The 15,964-nt window shown below is 39.7% G+C and overlaps 2 protein-coding genes across 2 annotated transcripts in view; both read right to left on the reverse strand.

Annotated features, from left to right (window-relative positions):
- LOC145440404 (rab proteins geranylgeranyltransferase component A 1-like) overlaps nucleotides 1-3,786 on the reverse strand; it is a 266,120-nt gene extending 262,334 nt beyond the window's left edge. The window contains exon 1 of the mRNA XM_080318007.1: nucleotides 3,772-3,786. The gene's annotated coding sequence lies outside the window, so the exon portion shown is untranslated. The remainder of the gene's footprint in view (nucleotides 1-3,771) is intronic.
- On the reverse strand, nucleotides 757-5,700 carry LOC145440424 (uncharacterized). The gene has a single exon (XM_080318032.1). The coding sequence runs from the start codon at nucleotides 5,098-5,100 to the stop codon at nucleotides 4,036-4,038; it is 1,065 nt and encodes a 354-aa protein (XP_080174158.1). The 5' UTR covers nucleotides 5,101-5,700; the 3' UTR covers nucleotides 757-4,035.
- Between the last annotated feature and the right edge of the window lie 10,264 nt (nucleotides 5,701-15,964).

Here is a 15,964-nt window from a genome sequence, read left to right on the forward strand (position 1 = left end):
TACTGCAAGCCGAAACTTGCGAAGTCCTGTTAAAAATCACTAACGTGATCTTGATTGTTCGATATCCTTTTTTTTTTTTTCTATTGAAGCTCAGTAGTGCCAAATTTTCATGCCATGCTCTGCTCAGAGAGTGGCGTTTTTTTCTTTTTCTACTGGTTTCTGGCGTCCACCTGATGTGGCAGGTTTAGGTTTTTGGCATTTTCATCATTGCTTCGTACATGAAAGGAAATATATTTCAAAAGCACAAAGACACTGAATATACATCAGAAGGTTATGGAGGTTAGGTGTTCAAGAAGTCAAGCGGTCTAATTCTGTTTGTAGTCTGCTGAGCGTCATTGGTAGGTGTTGTTTCCGGCCAAGTCTCGCTTTGATTGTTCTTGTGATATTTTTAAAAGTCCTGTTTATGTATTCAATCGGGTCTTCTTCCATTTCATTGTCGATGTCCAGTCGAATTCTGTTTCTTATCACTTTCTCTTGATATATTGTGATTATTAATTTTGTTGCAAAGTCTTTTCCCGTGATGCTGCTTTTCCCTAATGTCGAACGTTGTCCTGTTGCATTAGTAAGGATGGTATCCAGCTTTTTTAGGATCTTTTTTGCAGACGTGCATTCGTATAGGATATGATCTAGGGTCTCGCATCTGTGGTTGCATTGTCTGCATCTTGTGAGTGCAGTTTTTCCGCTCCGATGGTAGGGGAAGTTTAATTTTTTTCCTTTTCTCCCCGAATAGGTAGCCATCGTGTGCTATTCGGTACGTTGTTATTTTTTCTTTGTTTTTTATGAGGTTTCTCATGCCATCATCCTTTGTGAGGAGAGCTTGCCATTTAATTTTGGCAGGTGTTTCGGTGTCGAGGTTCTCATGATGTTTTTTCATTCCCTGATATAGGGCTTTCTGGGTGGCCTCCTTCCATTCTTCTAATTCCCAATTCAGTTTTTCTGCATTTTCTATGTTGTTTTGCCATTTTTTTGTAAGTTGGGTTTTGTGTGGCATGCTGTTCGTATATAGCTCTGGATTCCACTTTTTCACTGTGGGTCCGAGCTCATATAGCATGTGATGGTGCCAGTATTCTTCCGGTTTCTCCAGTCTCGTGAGTACAGCAAGTCGCTCAAGTTCACATGCTTTTATTTTACTCGGGACATGTAGTATGTTCATCCCTCCGTCCTGCGGTCTTTTGATCAGTTTGGATCTTTTTATCATTTCGATTTTTTCAGGGTGCCATATATATTGAAAGACGGCTCTCGTTAGTTTCGCTGTTGTCTCGGATGGGGGCGGTGTTGTTCTCGCATAGAATGTATCCATCGATGAAGTGAAGGAGTTTAAGATATTTCTTTTCCCGTACCAAGTTAGCGTGCGATGTTTTTCGCCACTTGGTTTTCCGGTGATTTTCCTGCTTGCCTCTTTCCACATTTCGGATTGCTGGTTTTCCCCAAATTGCTGTCCTAGGATTTTAATACTTGACTTCATGTTTTCTCGAAATTTTTCCATCTTGGTTGCGTCTTTGATATTGCCTATGTGGGTTATCTCAGTTTTTTTCTGTATTTAGTTTTTGCCCCGTGGCTTTTTCTAGTGTGGAGAATTCTTTGTAGATCTCTTCAATTGAATCCAGGTTTGTAGTTGTGATTGTGAGATCGTCGGCGTATTGTTGTATTTTCATTTGGAATTTTCCTAATTTGCAGCCAGTTATTTTTTCGTTCTTTAATATCCTGAGGGTAAGGGGTTCGGCCGTTAGTGTGAAGAGACACATACTCAGAGGACAGCCTTGACGTAGACCCCTTTTTATGGGGATCTGGGTTGTCAGGTGACCATTTATGTCGATGGTACTTGTTGCAGTATTGTATAATTTTTCGGTAAGTTTTTTTAGTTTGTTGCCAAAATTTAGTTTCTCCATGATTCTGAAGATATATTTGTGTGGTACAAGGTCAAAAGCCTTTTCCTGGTCAAAATTTGCGATGATTAATGGAATCCCTTTGTCCCTGTGAGTGATACTCAGTTGCCGCTTGGATGTTTCGATGGACGTCTGACATTTGGCGTGATGGAATGGCACATTTTTGGGGCTGGGAGATCAGTTCGTTGAGGTCCGTCTTTATTCTGTTTGCCAGTATCTTGGTGAGGATCTTATAGTCTATGTTTGCCAAAGATATGGGCCGCCAGTTTCGCAGGTTTTCTGGGTCTCCTTTTTTAAAGATTAGGGTAATTGCTGATTCTCCCCAACTTTCGGCGACACTGCCAAATAGTAGTGCATTATTATGTAGTTGGGTTAGTTCGTCTTTCAAAAGGTAGAAGAATGCGTGATAGAATTCCGCAGAGAGACCATCTGGCCCAGGAGAGCGGTGTTTTTTCTGTTCTTGTAATGCTGCTTGGATTTCTGCTTCTTCTATCGCAAGGTCTTGTGATTGCTTTTGTACTTCGGAGAGGGAACTTGTTAACTCTTCGGTTAGAGCTCTTTGCAGGTTTTCGTCTACATATTGCTGGCTCCATAGTGTTTTATAGAAGTCTTGAATGGCTTCTATGATTCCCTCTTTATTTGAGATCACGTCTCCAGAAGTGTTTTTCAGTCTGGTGAAAGTTTTTTTCAGTTTTTTTGTCTTCAGGTTTGTGAAGAAGTTGTGGGTAGGTTTTTCTTCCTCTTCCATCTCTTCTTTGTAGTGTAGAGACATGAGGTGTTTGGTTTTGTCTTTTTCTATTTTTTTCAGGTTTTTTATTGTTTCTCTCCTTTCCTGGGGCGTTGTGTCTTCATTTGCTAGTGCTTGGTTTAGCTTCTTTCGATGCTCATTCTCTTTTCTTTTTTCTTCTATACCAAAGGAGATTGAGGCTTTTTTTTACTTTGCTTTTAAAAGTATATCCCACCATATTGCATGGTTGGGGTATTTGTATTTTTCCAGTGCGAATTGATAGTATATGTTTTCAATTCCTGATCTGAAGATCTCATTTTGATAATGGGAGGTGTTATTCTTCCATAGTCCTTTTCCCCATTTTGGTTGTTGTTTGGGTTGTATCTTGAGTATCTCGTAGTAGATATGGTCAGATATGGTGTTTATTTTATAGTCTGAGGCTGTCGTTTGTAGGGCAATGTCCTTTGTGGTGTATATTCTATCTATTCGCCTGGAGTTTTTCTATCTCATCACTGTGTAGATTTTCTTGTATGGATTCCTCCATCTATATATATCGATCAGGTTTTGTTTTTCCGTGAATTACTTCCATATTTTTGTGGCCGTCATTATTTTGGGCATGGTTTGTTACCCGCTGTCTAATTTATTTGTTATGATGTTGAAGTCTCCTGCGATGATGGTTCTGACATTGTCCTCATTCAGCTGGGGCGTTAGGTTTTCATAGAAGGTTTCCTGTGCTCCCTGACTTGGTGGTGCATAGATGTTTGTTATAGAAAGAACCAGTTCGAGGGTGTTTGTGAGGATTCTGATTCTTTGTGCTCGATCTTCTACGATGACCTCATGCTGGACGTGGTGATCTTTTGCTATCTCTTTTTTAATGATGATTACAGTTCCCTGGTAATAGTTCTGTTTTTGGGGGGTGAATTTCTTCTCGTCAACTGTTCGGAAGTTTTTGAAGATGAGGAAATCATTCCTCAGGGCCCATGTTGTTAGTTTCTGTTCGGGCATCCTATGTACCTCCTGGATACAATATATATCTGCCTTGTTCTTCAAGATAAAAAAGGTAAAGTCGTCCCAGTGCCGGTTTATGCCATTTACGTTTATTGAGATGAGGTGACATCTAGGGATCTCAATGTCATCCTTCGTGAGTATCTGGGAGACCTTATTACAACCAAACACTCCAATATTTTTTCCATCGGCAGTTGCGGAATAGCTGGATATTTGGCTCTCCATTTCAAAAGCGATTTGTTGGAAGATATTTTTTCATCAATTTTTCTCTCGTTTTTTTTCGTATTTTTTCAACTATTTTTGGTGTTTAGTCGTTTCCCTTCGGGTATTCCTTCTTCTGAGCTACTGTGGTGGGGTCTTTTTGGTGCATTTTCCTTATTTTTCTGTCTTGCTGTTATAGGGCTGAGCGTCAAGTTTTTAAGTGGTTCGATGTGGTGTTCTGTGTCTTCTTTGAGAGCGTTTGAGACGCCCTGGGCCTGTTGTCTGTTTTGTTTTTTCCTGGGAGGGGCTAGGGGGGGGGGGTTCCAGTGAGTCATGGTTTTCTTCCTGGGTTTGTTCTATTATTTTGGATGACTTCTTCTCCTCTGGGGATCTATCAATTTCCTCTGTGAGGGAGGGTCTTTTGTCGGTTGATAGCTCAAAGAGGTCGGTTTTGTTTTCAGGTTCGTCAGAAGAGCTTTCTTCAGAAGAACTTTCGTCAGAAGAGCTTTCGGTAAGTTCGGGGAGGATATCTTCTGCATTTTCATCTGGTTGTTCATATGCTTCAACTTCTCCTTCTGGAGTTTTTTCAGTTGTGTTTGTTTTTTCGTCTTGTTCGGTGTTTTCTTCGATTTGCATGTTATTTTCTTCATTTTGTTCGTTAGTTTCTTCATTTAGTTCGTTGTTTTGTTGAGTGTTTTCTACAACCTCCTGAGGGGTTGGGTATTCATCTTTTAGGACTGGACAGTCTATCCGTCGGTGTCCTGGTTGCCTACATTCCAGGCAGACAGTGTCGTCTTGGCATTGCCTGGCAGTATGTCCGCTTTGCAAGCAATGGTTGCATACTGGGACATACTCTTCAGGTGGAAGAAAGACCTTGCATGTTAGGCTTCTAAAGTGGAGGAAAGGTGGTAGTTTTCCTTGTTTGTGCCTTTTTATCAGCACTCGCCGGTACCCGTTATGGACCTTTGTTCCTCTGTGCATTACTCTGATTATCTTGATTACGGTGCCGCAGTTGTGTTTTTCCAATTCTTTTTTTATTTCGCTGTCTGTCGTCTCTGTAGGGACCGCTCGAATGTTTATCGTTTTGTACGGTTCTTGTACGTTTTCTATTTCGATTGGTCCGTGCGTTGTTGGTATCCCATTTCTAGTAGCGTATATGATTTCCTCTTTGATTTTTTGCATTTCTGGTGTGTCGAATATTGTAATGTTATATGTAGTTGCTCCGATTTGATAAATTGATTCTATATTTCCAGTTAGGTATTTGAGGGCTTCGAAGTCCATTATTGCGTTGTAAATTCCAGATGTGACGATCCCGTGTGGGACGTTTGCATCGAGGGATCTCGGTCTGTCGTTGTTTGAGTAGCCTATGCCATATTGGTTTCTGCGGGTTGTCAGTCCGCTTGGGTGAGTTGACAATCTCCTGCGGAATATCAGACCGCGAGGAGTAGGTTGACCTGCGGAGTTCTTGTCCGCAGGTTGCGCGCGTAAGAGGAGGTCTTGTCCCCTTGTCTATGGCTTAGGACTAGTTCCAAGGTGTTGAACAGTAAAGAGTAGTTTGTAGAAAGGCTGGGTCTTACTGTTTTGTATGACATATAGCGTCCTCTTCGCGGTTCTTTGTTTGTCTTTAGGGCTTTGGTTTGGAGTATGCTCCAAACCGTCGAGTCCTTTTTTTCGTTCTTGAGCTTTGGTAGCGGCTTGCAACGATCGGTCGGCGGTCGGCAGCAGGCAGTAGCTGGCTGCGATCGCTGGTGGTCGGCAGCAGGCAGCAGCTGGTGGCGGTCGGCGGCAGGCAGTAGCTGGCGGCGGTCGGCGGCTGGCAGCAGCTGGCGGCGGATCGGCGGTGGTCGGCGGTCGGCGGAAGCTGGCTGCGGTCGGCAGTCGGTCGGTAGTAGTTATATAGATCGCTCGTGATTCGCCATTGTTTCTTATGGGCGGGGTGGCATGCTAACGAGAAACCGGGGGTGGCATGCTAACGTTTTCGTCTTATGGCGGGGGTGGCATGCTAACGTTTTCGTCTTATGGCGGGGGTGGCATGCTAACGTTTTCGTCTTATGGTGGGGGTGGCATGCTAACGTTTTCGTCTTATGGCGGGGGTGGCATGCTAACGTTTTCGTCTTATGGGTGCGGTCGCATGATAACGCGAAACTCGTGGTGACATGCTAACGTTTTCGGGTATAGGCTCCGGTCGCATGATAGCGTTACAGAGATAGGGATCGGCCGCATGCTAACGTTTTCGGGTATAGGTGGCGGTCCCATGCTAACGTGAAAACTCGTGGTGACATGTAAATGTTTTTTGGTATACGTGCGGCGACATGCTAACGACGATAAATGTGTCTGTCATGTATTCTTACGGGATCTGTGGTGACTCGCCATGTGTTCTTATGGGTGCGGTCGTGAATCGTACTTTTAGGTATAGACATCTCTCGCATATCATACTTTCGGGTATAGGCATCACTAAACAGGAAATTCACTAATCCGCAGTGCATTGTGCGATTTTGAAAACCAGATGTTGGCGGTTGTATTTTGGATCTGTGTGACCCACTAAATACGTCCGTTTTGGAAATTCGGAGCGCGCACTATCGTATCGATTATTCCACTAATCCAGTCGGTGCTATTACGTTCAGCAGTATTCAGTATTCAGCAGCGACACGAAAAGCGAGCAACAAATAACCGCGCTCGTAAATTAACACTTCAAAAAGTGTAAAATAGATTGCAAATCCCGCGATCGCTAACAAGATAATGTCTCGAACATAACCATTTTTAGTGACTTGGTGTTAAAGACATACCGATCGCTCACAAGGTAATATTTCCGCAATAAGTTTGTCACAGAGCCGGCGCAGACGGTGATTCGTAAACCAACAATTTGACGCTTTCTGGTGGTCGCTATATGTTTTGACACTTCGAACAGTGGCTGATTTTAGTTGCGCGATAAGAATTATGAGAATATTCAATCAATGTATCAATTTGCCAACTCGAAATGAAACTTACTACACAGCTCAAGTTAATTCGTATCTGAATGTGTTAATTCGGTACAATTCTAATTATTTCGAGAAATCTTTTCGTGATCTTTTGATTCGACCATAACCCGAATATTACTGACGCCGACTTTCAGCCACATTGAATTATTCGCACACCCGCGCCGCTGTTTTCACAACTATAACTCTACAAGAATCAAGAATCACAAGTATGTGCATTATACAGTTATTGTCTTTATCAACATGAAATCAAACTCTTAACAAAAACACGCATCTTATCACTTGCCAACTCTATCATGAAAATCCTCGAATCCGTATTATTAAGAATGTTATAGTACGGCGTCGGAAATCCACTCGCGAGATGTACTAAAGGTAAATCCAAATAACCCAGAATGAAATATTTGGACTTGACATAGTCTGAATTGAAATAGATTGACAAACATGACTACCAACTTTGATCCAGTCACATTTCAAGATCATACTTTGAAACAATCCTTGAAACTTACAACTCCATTCACGACTGAGTTTTCCGTTTATCAGCTTCAGTAAATACTATCGCGATATTTTAATGTGTTACTACACACAATAGAATCAATCAATGAAATAACACCTGTTGTAAATATTTCTAACTTGACAACCACTTGTGCATACCGCGATCGACTTGTGACGCGATGAGTTAAATCGGAATATTTCAATCTATTTGTCGAAACCTTGAACAAAGTATCAGGTTATTTTTTGTTGCAATCGAGTGAACGGAAATAGTATTACGTCTCAACATTTCAACATCTTCCCATACACAAAAGAGTAAAATACAAAAAACCTTGTCAAGTCAATCCGTTTGTAACTTACCCAACCAAAACAAAAAGTATCCTTACGAAAAGTAGACAAGACTACACAAGTAATCACTACAACCAACAAACATATCAAATTCGGTTTTAGGCATATACCACCAACTCGTCTTATTGGAATGTCAGCAACTCTTTACGGTCATAGTTACAACCACATAAACTAATTTACCCTGCCAACACGTCATGATCATTCCTGAAATCAACACAAACGCGACCACTGACTTGAGTTAACCACAAAACGACATCAAGTTTTTAATCCACTTGTAGCTGACAGATTATTCGAATACATCGATGGAGAATATTATTGAACTCGTCGGTATTGTTACTTCAACAAATTACACCGAACTCGTCGGTATTGTTACTTCAACAAATTACACCGACTGCGAAAGTTAATATCGAATGGTAAGACTTGATCACATATTTGTTGAACACAGACATGACAAAGAACATGATCGGTATTTTATAAACTAGTCATATTACTTTACCCATCTATCAATATCAGAATACAAGTCATCAAACTTTTTGTTAAATGTAACATAGCACTTTTGGAATCGGATTCGTTATAGTCGTACAAATTGTATTAAACCCAACATCAAAACAAAAAGGACTTTTTTAGTTCATTGAAATCAAATCATTCGTCTTCGACTTGTGCTTTTTTAGATTGCCCGCGACAATTCGTTTCGAGTGAGTTGTAACCAAAGTCAAGATATCTTTGTGTCCACAGATATGGAAGATGAATATAGCTAACACAATCACGAATCGACGTTTCAGAGTATTTCACGGATGTAATAAACTTGTTAGTGTCACCTATCTAAAAGTACGCACGCGTTCGATTTCCATACCGACTGTTGCGATGTTTAGGATTCACTTACAATAACCACGGGTGAGGATTTAACATCAACGTCGTTACTGGTGGTATTCACAACAGAGAATCGAAACATTACACAGTGTGAAAATATATCTTTGATATCAAAGCATTATCCCAAGTACACGATTAATAGTCAACTCCGTTCACACTTTCTATAGAACGTGCTAAATGTAAAATATCACGAGGTTGCACTCTAAGACTTTGATCATTACAAAAGTAAATTGGAATATGTTTGCTGGATGCATTCAATTCAGCTAGAAATGTCTAGTGCACAACAATCGTAATAGCAAGGAAGTACTTGCTATCACTAAACGTGTTTTGTATCGTTGTTCATTTGTAGTATTGATTGAAATTGTTTTTGAACACTCAAATAATAATTCCCGACATGAAACCAAGCCACTGAAAGTCGTTACCATAACAAAGAAACAATTTGTACGATATTTGGCAAATGTACCCTATAGTTAGGTGTACTAGAATTATTTGTGTAACACATACACCGACAATGCAATCGAATTTTTTTCCGTTTTCATTCGCTAAAGTTAATGTCATCACAATACTCTGTCACTAAAAGACGTTACTCGGACGTGCTTGAATTCTAGGCATAGTTCTGATTTACCCAACACAAGACCCAAGGACAACCCTAGTTTCAGTCGAACACAGATATCCAAAATATCGCACACTTCGCTATTCCTAAAGCGCAAACACCCGATACAAAATATTACTTGTTGTGTTGTTGCGGTATCATCTTCACAATATCACACAATACGAATGATGGTTATGTGTAACATGCGGCCGACTTGAATCACACCAACCTGGAAGATTATTTACTCACTCTTTACATAACAATTATTGGTCAACATCACGTCATCGGTGTGTATCGGTTTTTCTAGATACAAACTATATACTAGTGTAGCGGAAAATAATTTAGTGTAACAAAAACAATTTTCATTCTCTTGACTTATGAAAACAACAGACGAGTCTTCCTTTAATATTTTGTTTGTGTCAACTAGTTGCTTTGTATGATACGATCGATATCCCCACGACTTTTTCAGATCACAATATGAAAGATATTTACATCACACAAAATACTCCACTCGATATCCCCATACTATACTAAACCGCGGAATGATTGACCAGACTCTACAAAATGTTTTGATATCGTTTTTACACGAATGGTTACGTATCATATAGTTGTTGTAACAAAGTTGTATGAATATACTAGTGAATTGCATACTAAAGTTTTGTACCTTCAAGAACCTCTTCAAAGTTGTATGTGTACAATGTTTATCGTGAGTCCTACACATTCATGATATCCGGCCGAGTTTGACTTTTAGAAAATATTATGTCGACATACTGATGTCTTTCAAAAACCAAACCTTGGTCACTGCTTGGGAGACCTATCAATGTCGTAACAGTAATCTAGTTACTTCCACCAAAGAGTATGTATTCGACTTACGTTCCACAAATCTAACACGCAAAACAATTTACTTTACTAACGAGAAGCGCCGAGTCTCGCATCAAAACAACTAGAAGGTGGAACTATATTAAAAAACGTCGCTAACCTTTGTGCACCAGCTGTAAATCACACAAGCAACAAGTTTCAAGATTCTGGTTATTGAAAAAACGTTAAAGTGTTTCTCCTGCACCAAGTCGTTATGTTGACGAAAGCGTATATTGTAATATCATGATCGATTTGCATTCGTTGATCGCAAACTGTCACTACTCTAAATAATTATTTTTCACTCAAAAGCATACCTGTCACCATTCGTTTTCATCAAGCACGAGTTCAAGAAACCTGCTACGACATGAATTGTTATTTTTATGTTGTGTAAATAGGTAATAATTAATTTTAGCAACACTATATCAACATCATCGAGTTGTGTGAATAGATTTACATGTGGTCTTGTGGTTTTAATCGAAGTCCACAGCGCGGTCTAATGTAGAGTCATCTCTATTGTACAGCAACTCGGTAATCGAAATGCACGCATTAACATTTAAACAGCGATCTTGTTTCGTCACGCGAAAAATATGTTCACTATCGCGATAATTCTTTTCACATTCGTAATAGTATACCAACGGCTACCGGCGACACTAAACATACGATACCTACCCAAGTAAAATTTCCATTTTCGCCTGGAGGTCAACCGTTACCTGAGTAAAAATACCATTGTCCTTTGGAGATTTATCGTTTACTCAGAGTAACAAACCTTTTTCACTTGGAAATCTATTTTGTCCCTGGGTAACAAACCCCTTTTCACTTGGAAATCTATTTTTTCCTTGGGTAACAAACCTTTTTCACTTGGTAATATATTTTTTTCTCTGGGTAACAAACCTTTTTCACTTGGAAATATATTTTTTCTCTGAGCAACAAACCTTTTTCATTTGGAAATATATTTTTTCGCTGAGCAACAAACCATTTTCACTTGGAAAAATATTTTTTCCCTGAGCAAAAAACCATTTTCACTTGGCGGTCCGTCGTTTACCTGAGTAAAAATATCATTTTCCTTTGGAGATCCGGCGTTTACCCAGTGTAACAATACATTTTCTCTTGGTCATCTAGCTTTTCCTAGAGTAACAAAACCATTTTCATTTTGAAATCTGACAAAAACACCCGGCAATTTGGTATTTGTTGTATTGACGACAGTTGGAAATTGATTACAACGAACAGTAACGAAAATATACACGGACAACCGGTTTCAGAGTATACCCGCGTCGGTCGTATCACATCAATATCATCGGTTACCCACATGCAATGTGCTGTTGTACATCGACGTTTATGTTTTTGGAAAATTGGACAATAGGCTTCGATAGTTCTGTGATGTCCGGGTTCGTGCTTTGGATTTTCCAGAGTCAAAATGTCTGAATAAAACACCTCCTTGACGATGGTTGGTATGTGGATAACGGTGTTCGGAAAACGGTTGGATTTATGTCACCCATCGCGATAACAACTCCAGGTCGAGTTTTCCCCCGCGTGTTTACTATATTGTGTCTTTATTGGTCATGTATGTCTCGACATTCAGTTTGAAATCGGAAACCCTGATAAAGTATGTAACCGGATCCGGATATCAACTCTGAATCGATAAACCAATGAACAATATTCAAAGTAAACATGTTACACCCTGTGTTTCCACGAAAAAATACCATCCAGACATACGTCGCGCTTGTTTGCCCACACCAGTATACGCGTAAATGGAGGTGTGTGACATTGCATGCAATGTGTTGGTATACAAACATCGATCCACAGACATTATCATAGCCGGTAGTTTTGATGTAGATCGAATGTCATCACACCCGATAACAATACCAATAAGCCACATTGCAATGACTCTGAGTCAATCTGAAGCGTGACATACAGACACACAAACATCGAACCGTAACATGGGTTATTCGCACGACGGTGAAAGTGAACTATACAGCATATACCAATAGAGCGTTCACAGTCGAATATGCGAACCACGCACAATCACATACCCTGGTTTTTGTTGGATATGTACGAAACCAATAAATCGATACATTTCTGTTCCTTCTACGTCAATAATACAAGCGTCATTCCAATGCATCGCTCGAATGTAAGGTTCGTCGGGTGTAAAATCCATGTCAAATAACACCAAAGTGTGCTTTCCGTGTTTTATTATTTCCACCGACGCTTCTTGTCTGTGTCGTAACACTATGGTGCGGGGAGTTGAAAAACGGTGGATTGTGAAACGGATTGACATGACCAACAGAATCGACGTCAATAGACTTGTGACGATGTCGTTTCAAAATGATACCGATCTCTTGTGGCGATGACCGTTTCGAAATGTCACCGGACGAACTAAATCCTTACGATGATGTGTTTTATGATTGCGTGTGAAATCGCGAGGTAGTGTTTTATTGTGGTGTACAATTGCAGTCTTCATTCGGCAGAAACACACCTTATTGGATCACAGTATCAGTCCGAGATTTGCAGAATCACTGTTCACGATATTTATCTGGAGTCGTTATGTGGGAGTAGCGACATCCATGCATCGTGACTGAAAGACTGATCGCAATCATTTCGAGCACCCGTGATTCGATAGTTCACCTTGGTCAAACGCTGCAGCAGAAAACTTCGGTGTCGACAACACGATGGATATTGACCGATGTATCCAATTGGTATGGGTGGTCTGTCCGGAGATAGGGTCATGACTATCTTGCGATAAAACCATCGAGTAAATCAGTGAACGGTGTCGAAATATCGATGTAATAGCGCGGACTCATTGCAATGTGGCTTATTGGTATTGTTATCGGGTGTGATGACATTCGATCTACATCAAAACTACCGGCTATGATAATGTCTGTGGATCGATGTTTGTATACCAACACATTGCATGCAATGTCACACACCTCCATTTACGCGTATACTGGTGTGGGCAAACAAGCGCGACGTATGTCTGGATGGTATTTTTTCGTGGAAACACAGGGTGTAACATGTTTACTTTGAATATTGTTCATTGGTTTATCGATTCAGAGTTGATATCCGGATCCGGTTACATACTTTATCAGGGTTTCCGATTTCAAACTGAATGTCGAGACATACATGACCAATAAAGACACAATATAGTAAACACGCGGGGGAAAACTCGACCTGGAGTTGTTATCGCGATGGGTGACATAAATCCAACCGTTTTCCGAACACCGTTATCCACATACCAACCATCGTCAAGGAGGTGTTTTATTCAGACATTTTGACTCTGGAAAATCCAAAGCACGAACCCGGACATCACAGAACTATCGAAGCCTATTGTCCAATTTTCCAAAAACATAAACGTCGATGTACAACAGCACATTGCATGTGGGTAACCGATGATATTGATGTGATACGACCGACGCGGGTATACTCTGAAACTGGTTGTCCGTGTATATTTTCGTTACTGTTCGTTGTAATCAATTTCCAACTGTCGTCAATACAACAAATACCAAATTGCCGGGTGTGTTTGTCAGATTTCAAAATGAAAATGGTTTTGTTACTCTAGGAAAAGCTAGATGACCAAGAGAAAATGTATTGTTACACTGGGTAAACGCCGGATCTCCAAAGGAAAATGATATTTTTACTCAGGTAAACGACGGACCGCCAAGTGAAAATGGTTTTTTGCTCAGGGAAAAAATATTTTTCCAAGTGAAAATGGTTTGTTGCTCAGGGAAAAAATATATTTCCAAATGAAAAAGGTTTGTTGCTCAGAGAAAAAATATATTTCCAAGTGAAAAAGGTTTGTTACCCAGAGAAAAAAATATATTACCAAGTGAAAAAGGTTTGTTACCCAAGGAAAAAATAGATTTCCAAGTGAAAAGGGGTTTGTTACCCAGGGACAAAATAGATTTCCAAGTGAAAAAGGTTTGTTACTCTGAGTAAACGATAAATCTCCAAAGGACAATGGTATTTTTACTCAGGTAACGGTTGACCTCCAGGCGAAAATGGAAATTTTACTTGGGTAGGTATCGTATGTTTAGTGTCGCCGGTAGCCGTTGGTATACTATTACGAATGTGAAAAGGATTATCGCGATAGTGAACATATTTTTCGCGTGACGAAACAAGATCGCTGTTTAAATGTTAATGCGTGCATTTCGATTACCGAGTTGCTGTACAATAGAGATGACTCTACATTAGACCGCGCTGTGGACTTCGATTAAAACCACAAGACCACATGTAAATCTATTCACACAACTCGATGATGTTGATATAGTGTTGCTAAAATTAATTATTACCTATTTACACAACATAAAAATAACAATTCATGTCGTAGCAGGTTTCTTGAACTCGTGCTTGATGAAAACGAATGGTGACAGGTATGCTTTTGAGTGAAAAATAATTATTTAGAGTAGTGACAGTTTGCGATCAACGAATGCAAATCGATCATGATATTACAATATACGCTTTCGTCAACATAACGACTTGATGCAGGAGAAACACTTTAACGTTTTTTCAATAACCAGAATCTTGAAACTTGTTGCTTGTGTGATTTACAGCTGGTGCACAAAGGTTAGCGACGTTTTTTAATATAGTTCCACCTTCTAGTTGTTTTGATGCGAGACTCGGCGCTTCTCGTTAGTAAAGTAAATTGTTTTGCGTGTTAGATTTGTGGAACGTAAGTCGAATACATACTCTTTGGTGGAAGTAACTAGATTACTGTTACGACATTGATAGGTCTCCCAAGCAGTGACCAAGGTTTGGTTTTTGAAAGACATCAGTATGTCGACATAATATTTTCTAAAAGTCAAACTCGGCCGGATATCATGAATGTGTAGGACTCACGATAAACATTGTACACATACAACTTTGAAGAGGTTCTTGAAGGTACAAAACTTTAGTATGCAATTCACTAGTATATTCATACAACTTTGTTACAACAACTATATGATACGTAACCATTCGTGTAAAAACGATATCAAAACATTTTGTAGAGTCTGGTCAATCATTCCGCGGTTTAGTATAGTATGGGGATATCGAGTGGAGTATTTTGTGTGATGTAAATATCTTTCATATTGTGATCTGAAAAAGTCGTGGGGATATCGATCGTATCATACAAAGCAACTAGTTGACACAAACAAAATATTAAAGGAAGACTCGTCTGTTGTTTTCATAAGTCAAGAGAATGAAAATTGTTTTTGTTACACTAAATTATTTTCCGCTACACTAGTATATAGTTTGTATCTAGAAAAACCGATACACACCGATGACGTGATGTTGACCAATAATTGTTATGTAAAGAGTGAGTAAATAATCTTCCAGGTTGGTGTGATTCAAGTCGGCCGCATGTTACACATAACCATCATTCGTATTGTGTGATATTGTGAAGATGATACCGCAACAACACAACAAGTAATATTTTGTATCGGGTGTTTGCGCTTTAGGAATAGCGAAGTGTGCGATATTTTGGATATCTGTGTTCGACTGAAACTAGGGTTGTCCTTGGGTCTTGTGTTGGGTAAATCAGAACTATGCCTAGAATTCAAGCACGTCCGAGTAACGTCTTTTAGTGACAGAGTATTGTGATGACATTAACTTTAGCGAATGAAAACGGAAAAAATTTCGATTGCATTGTCGGTGTATGTGTTACACAAATAATTCTAGTACACCTAACTATAGGGTACATTTGCCAAATATCGTACAAATTGTTTCTTTGTTATGGTAACGACTTTCAGTGGCTTGGTTTCATGTCGGGAATTATTATTTGAGTGTTCAAAAACAATTTCAATCAATACTACAAATGAACAACGATACAAAACACGTTTAGTGATAGCAAGTACTTCCTTGATATTACGATTGTTGTGCACTATACATTTCTAGCTGAATTGAATGCATCCAGCAAACATATTCCAATTTACTTTTGTAATGATCAAAGTCTTAGAGTGCAACCTCGTGATATTTTACATTTAGCACGTTCTATAGAAAGTGTGAACGGAGTTGACTATTAATCGTGTACTTGGGATAATGC

Source organism: Botryllus schlosseri, chromosome 6 (genome assembly GCF_051294905.1).
Source record: "Botryllus schlosseri isolate E-star chromosome 6, Bs_hap1, whole genome shotgun sequence".
NCBI lineage: Eukaryota > Metazoa > Chordata > Ascidiacea > Stolidobranchia > Styelidae > Botryllus > Botryllus schlosseri.

Coding starts and splice junctions, on each gene's coding strand:
- LOC145440424 (XM_080318032.1), bottom strand. CDS start 5,100: ATGGACTTCGAAGCCCTCAAATACCTAACTGGAAATATAGAATCAATT.